Source organism: Pongo abelii, chromosome 15 (genome assembly GCF_028885655.2).
Source record: "Pongo abelii isolate AG06213 chromosome 15, NHGRI_mPonAbe1-v2.0_pri, whole genome shotgun sequence".
Lineage (NCBI taxonomy): Eukaryota > Metazoa > Chordata > Mammalia > Primates > Hominidae > Pongo > Pongo abelii.
In genome coordinates this window covers 25,589,826-25,595,826 of record NC_072000.2, presented here as the reverse complement: position 1 = coordinate 25,595,826, position 6,001 = coordinate 25,589,826, and the positions used below count along the sequence as shown (strand labels likewise).

The following is a 6,001-nucleotide window of genomic DNA, read 5'->3' as shown; positions in this document are numbered from 1 at the left end:
GTTTGCTTGTTTTATAAGTACTTTAAAAATACTTTTTCCTCTTTGGCTTCTGTTGATTTTGATGAGAATTCAGCATTCATTCTTAAAGACATTTCCCAGAACATAGTATATCAACTTTCTCTGGCTGCTGGCAAGTTTTGCTTTGTTTTAGTCCAGTTAGACATTCTGAATATGGGCTTTCCTTCCACATCTGCAGTGCTTCTGGCAAAACCACAGTGGCGGACTTAGAGAATTCCTTGCTCAACTTTATAGCATTCTGTGTAACATTGCTCCTGACCAAGCAGCTTGTTTTATAGAAAGTCAAGTGTACCAGTGGGTTGAGGTGCTTGCTGAAAACAAACAGATCATGAAATGGGTAATGGAAGAGGTAGTTATAGAAACCAGCTACAATCATGGGACCATTTGTGGAAAAAAAGACTATACTGTTATAAACATTTCTTTTTCATTGTGATATGAAAATATTAAAATACATATTAACCGTTTTTTACTCTCCTCCCATTTGCCTATACATAATAGTGAAAGATATGTTAATAAGTTAATCTTATAGCTTGTTATATCTCAGAAGCTAAACTACAGGATATCAATGGGAGAGTGTGACTCAGCTAGAAGAGGAAAGAACATCACCCAAAGATGAATAAATACTTTGTATTCTCTTTGGGGGAGAGAGTTAGGGTATTTGTGGTTGAATGAAGAATGGTGGCATCATATTGGCAGGAAGTATGCTTTTTAAAATTGCCTTTATTTGAAAGCTAAGTGTTATTAAAAGAAGTGCATAGGGATGTCAAGTTTACAAGGTGGGGGTATTGTGGTAACTTCATACTGTCTCATCGTAACTACCTGGAAATATACTTCTAAGAAAATCCTTCCCTATGTTGTTCTTGATTAAGTTGAAAAAAATTGTGCAAGGCAGGTGCCAGGCTCCAGGCACTGTGGCAACTCACACATGTTGCTACTGATCTGCTAACCCATCTTGTTGTTGATTCACAATTCCTCCACTCCCCCTAGATCTCCTCTTTCAGCTTCTCTTTTTCTTGGGCCAAGTACCCAGGGAGCATGATAGCAAATAACGCCATTTCTTCTGAAGGTCACCAACACTGTGAGATTGAAGGAGGTAAGAAACAGACAAGTTTTAGTTTGTCCTCGTGGGTTCCACCTGTCACCATGGGTTCCAAAATGTCTTTACAAATCACAGCTTTTGCATGCTCTTGTCCACGTTCAACTCTGCTTCCCAAATGTGAGTCTAGCTGACCTAGAGTAAATTCAGGCTGAATACTAGATGCAAAGACAACAGCTTTGCGTAGGAGTAAGAGCAGATTATGGCATTGTATCACATAGAAATCTGGCATGCTTATCATGACTTTGTTTTACACATGAAAAACATGACCAGCCACAGAATTTAACAAGTGAGACTGAATACTTTGGATTAATGGGATAGAAATGTGATATCAGAACAATTCTAGGACACATGATCTAAGAAGTACTATTCTACTTGTGAAGGCAATAGGACTGAATGTCCTGATCCTCTTCAGCCTAGTAAATAAAACTCAATGTCAGATTTTGACAAGATTACATTTTATTCCTGTTACCATTTCATAAAAACATAAACAACTAAGTAACTTCTGAGAGCCACCAGTTCCAGCAATTGAATGAGGTCTAATCCTTATAATTAATCTTATTCTACATCTTTCATGATCGTTCTGCTTCCCTGATTGTACCCTAACTGACATAAAGCCTAAGAGGAAAGGGCTAAGGAAATGATTTTTATGGTGATTCAAGAGAACCAGACCCAGATTTCTGCTGTGAGCATCGTTAAGTGAAACTGCCACTTTAAGTTATTATGTGGAAGTCTTTCCAACTTTAGACAACTTTACACATTTTCTGTATGATCTATTTTAAGTAAAAATTGAAGTATTAGAAGAAAGTTGCTCTGAACACCTGTTTCCAAATGAGATAGAAGGAGGTTTTACTTAGAATTAAATCATCTGATCCAGACCACAGATTAAATCCACAGACCACAGTCACTGCCCTCTCTTGCCTGAGATCTGCAGGTGTGCATTTCAGATTGGCTCCTGTGGCAAAGGATGGGGAGTAGAGGGGTTCTGTTATTGAGCCCTAGGGTTTTTGTTTTGCTTTTACTATCACTTCAAACACTGTGAGTTCCCAAAGAGCACAGAAGTACTTTGCTGAATGTTCTAGCTGTAAGGCTGAAATGGTTAAGGAGATGGATTTCGCTGCTTCCTTGAATGTGACAGAATAGCGACCATTTTTTGCATTCTGTTCTCCAGAACCCTGGCGAATAAGGAAAATCATCTCTTTGCTGGGAGGTTGCTTGTACCAAAAAATATAATATGACCACCGACTTGTTTCATACCGGCAGTTCAGGGTGACTGCTTTCCCCACTGGCATGGATACTGATGACTGGGCTTGAGTAACCTGCTGGGCCACACTGGATCCTGTGGGAAAAATCAGAAAACAGAGCTGATCCTTTGATATAGTGAAGAAAATATTGTAAGAGCTAGACTAATTTAGGACCCAGAGACAAACCAAACTAAAATCATAGTATGCTCGCTTTTTTCCAATTTCTCCTTTCCTCCTCAAATCCATGAGAAATACCACATGCCTGTTTGGAATCCTTCCATCCTTAACATTTTTACTCACACTTGGAACCATCCATACCAGAGTAGCTGAAGGCCACAAATACGCACAGCAGGCTGGAGAACAGCATGTGGCATGTAGCTCTTTGCACAAATGTGAGTTGTGCTGCCTGAAGCTCAAAGTTCAGTGCCTACGAGGGCCCTGCGGTGTGTATACGTAGTTCCTGGGTTCTGATGCTATCTCCCCAAACAGGAAATTTAGTCTTATGTTCATAGACTACATGGCTATGCGCAGATGAGGAAAAATGTCTGGCTCACCCCTGAATCTTTCCCTAGTCATTAGGATAGACAGAACCTAGAAAAGGGATATAAGAAAAGCAATTTGTATTGAGGGGAATTGCAGTTGAACCAGTTGACATACATTGATATTATTCATTTAGCATATATTTACTTTTTGCCATCAGAAACTAATTAAATTTAAAAGAAAAATACTCAGATATTTGACTTTCTCTGTGAAAGGCAGTCCTATTCTAAACAATTACTGCATTTCTTTCTTCCTCCTTACTGAGTTCTAGGGCCCTAGTTAAGTTCTATAGTAAGTAAAGCTACTTCAAAATCAAATGATAAAAATCAGTCCTTTTCGACTTTCAGAAGCTGTTCAGTTTTTAATCTTTTTATGAAATTATAACAGGAATAAAACGTAATCATTTCAAAATCTGACACTAAGTTTTATTTACTAGACTGAGGAGGATCAGGATGTTCAGTCCTGTTGCCTTCACAAGTAGGATTATACTTCTTAGAACATGTGTCCTAGAATTGTCCTGATATCACATTTTCTATCCCATTGATCCAAAGTATTCAGTCTCACTTGTTACACTCTATGGCTGGGCATTTTTTAAATTTTTAATGATAAGCATAAGACATTGTCATGATAAGAATACAAGATCTCTCTGTGATGCAAGTGATACAATGCTATAATATACTCCCACAGAACGTGTTATCTGAAGGTTGCAAGAACTTTGTGCATGTCAATATCACAGAAGTTGGTGGCTGAATTTTTTGTATGCTGTTATGTGATTGTATGGAATTTAGATGTTCATATTCCATGTGATTTCATTGTCTTTTTTAAAATTTTAAATAGAAAAATTTTTATTTTAGAGTTGGGGGTCTCTCTTTGTCACCCAGACTGAAGTGCAGTGGCACAATCAGAACTCATTGCAGCCTGGAACTCCTAGGCTCAAGTAATCGTGTCACCGCAGCCTCCCAAATGGCTAGGACTCCAGTTGCGAGCTACCAGGCCTGGCTAATTTTTCATTTTATTTTGTAGAGATGGAGTCTCTCTACGTTGCCCAGACTGATCTCAAACTCCTGGCCTCAAGTGACCTTATCCTGGCTTCCCAAAGTGCAGGGATTATATGTGTGAACCCAGCCCCTAGTTTCACTATCTTAATGGATGAATTAATATAAAGGGACCAAGAGATAGCTAAGAAAGAAAGTGCAGACAAGGTCTCTAAAACATTTCCAGTTCTTTTATAAAGGTCAAAATAGTATATCACTGAGAGGTGCAGGGAACACTTTCTCATTGTTTGAGACATCTAATCCTTAGTCCCATTTCACCTCTGAGTGCTGACGGGTACCCATGCTCTGGTTTGCAATTATTTGTACCTAAGTAGACGGAGACCATGAATACCCACAGTAGACTGGGAAGCAGTGTGATGGCAGGATTTCCTTACTGTTGAAATAGCCCTGCTCTGTACCCTGACGGTACAGGTGCATGGTCCCTCAGTTCTGTATAGAAGCTGCCTCTGAAATATGGTTTCTGGGTGGGTCAAGTGTGAATGTGCTATGATAATCCCTAGGCTGGGAAATTGGTTCTATCCTAAACATCGTTTTGCCCTTTCTTATAATTTAATTAACAAATGACAAAGGATTATATCTGGTAAAGGACATGCATGAAACAATATTGAAGGAATTCTTAAAAGGAGATTAGTCATTTAAAATTTCCAAGTTTAGGAAATTGATCTGTGATAAATCTGAGGGGCTTATCTGAAACCAATTTATTATGAATCATGGCTTTGATTGCAAATATTCATTCATGTTTTGATTGTTCACTTGCTACCAACCTGAGTCTGAGGTGAAGCTGCTCACCAATCCTTGGCTTCCACACAGGAGACAAACCAGAAGTCATCACCTCCCGTCCTTCCTGCTTACCCATCAAACCAAGGGAACTGGTAACTCCACAATGGCAAAGCATCAGCTCAGACAAATGAGATTAAAAAAAAAGACTCCCAAGTTCTGTATTTTCTCCAGTTGTATGTTCTAGTGTCAATAGTAACGGCAAAGGCCTATTATTTCTACTGTAACACTATGCTTAATTTTATTAGAAGTTCTAGGATGGGAGAATCCATGGGCCCTCTGAATTCAAATCTTTAGCTATGCTGTTGCCATGAGTGCACGTGTACTGTTTGGTGCAATTCTATAATTTTTAATAGTTATCAGGAAGACAAGGCCTCTCACAAAATGCTGCTTTATCAGTAAAAATATTCAAAACTATTAATACTATAAATGTCCAAAATAAAAATATTTCCCTCTTTGGACATTGAAAGAATGAAGATTCTTTTCCACTTTATGCTGAAACTTCAACTGATAAAGCAGTTTATGTCAAAGCACCAAATTCCAAAAGCTGTATTTTTGTTGGACTGCCCCAAAAAGAAATCCAAATGGGAATAATTGCGTTATTCTTTGGCAAACTGTCCTCAGACTCTTCCTGGTTCTTTGTAGAAATCCCCAAACTCACATCTGTATGAAGTCACAGAATCACTGTTGAGACTCCCAGCTCTTCCTAATTCTTCCTCTCTCTCATATACTTGACAAGAGCCCTCTTCTCATGTGGACCACGAATTCATCCTAGGCACTGTATTCTACTTTATTCTTGAATATTTCAGTCCAATGAAAGCCACTCTAATCAGACATAAATACTATTCCAATTTCTTCTTCAATTTTTCAAACTGCTAAAAAAGGAAGTAAACTTTGAGAGCCCAGGGGAGTTAACATTCACAAAATGGTGACATTTTGTGGGCACATCTCCCATTGCTAAGAGGTAACTAATTGGATTTTTTTTTTCCACATCCTCTTTTTATGTATTGAAAATGTATGCATTGTGGTTCAGGGGAAAGAGTCTTGGGTTGTTTATTTCAGGTTGAACGTCCTTTTATTCATAAATTAGAGATTTTTTCCAATTGATTTTTTGTTGCCATTTATGTGGCCTACCAGAAATACACCTGGCAAAGTCGTAGGTAATGAAGGTGCTAGTCTCCATTCTGTGGACTGGTGAAGATAGTAAAAACTATGGTTGTTGCTATCCATTTAAAAAGTATTTTTTAAATTTATGAAATAATTATCATGAG

At 38.2% G+C, this 6,001-nt stretch overlaps 1 gene segment (V, D, J or C); it reads right to left on the bottom strand.

Moving 5' to 3' along the window:
* Window positions 1-2,112: 2,112 nt before the first annotated feature.
* LOC129054545 (T cell receptor delta variable 1-like) lies at window positions 2,113-2,725 on the bottom strand. The segment is given in 2 exon segments: window positions 2,113-2,453; window positions 2,677-2,725. Coding segments are annotated over 2 exon segments (390 nt in total).
* Window positions 2,726-6,001: the final 3,276 nt, after the last annotated feature.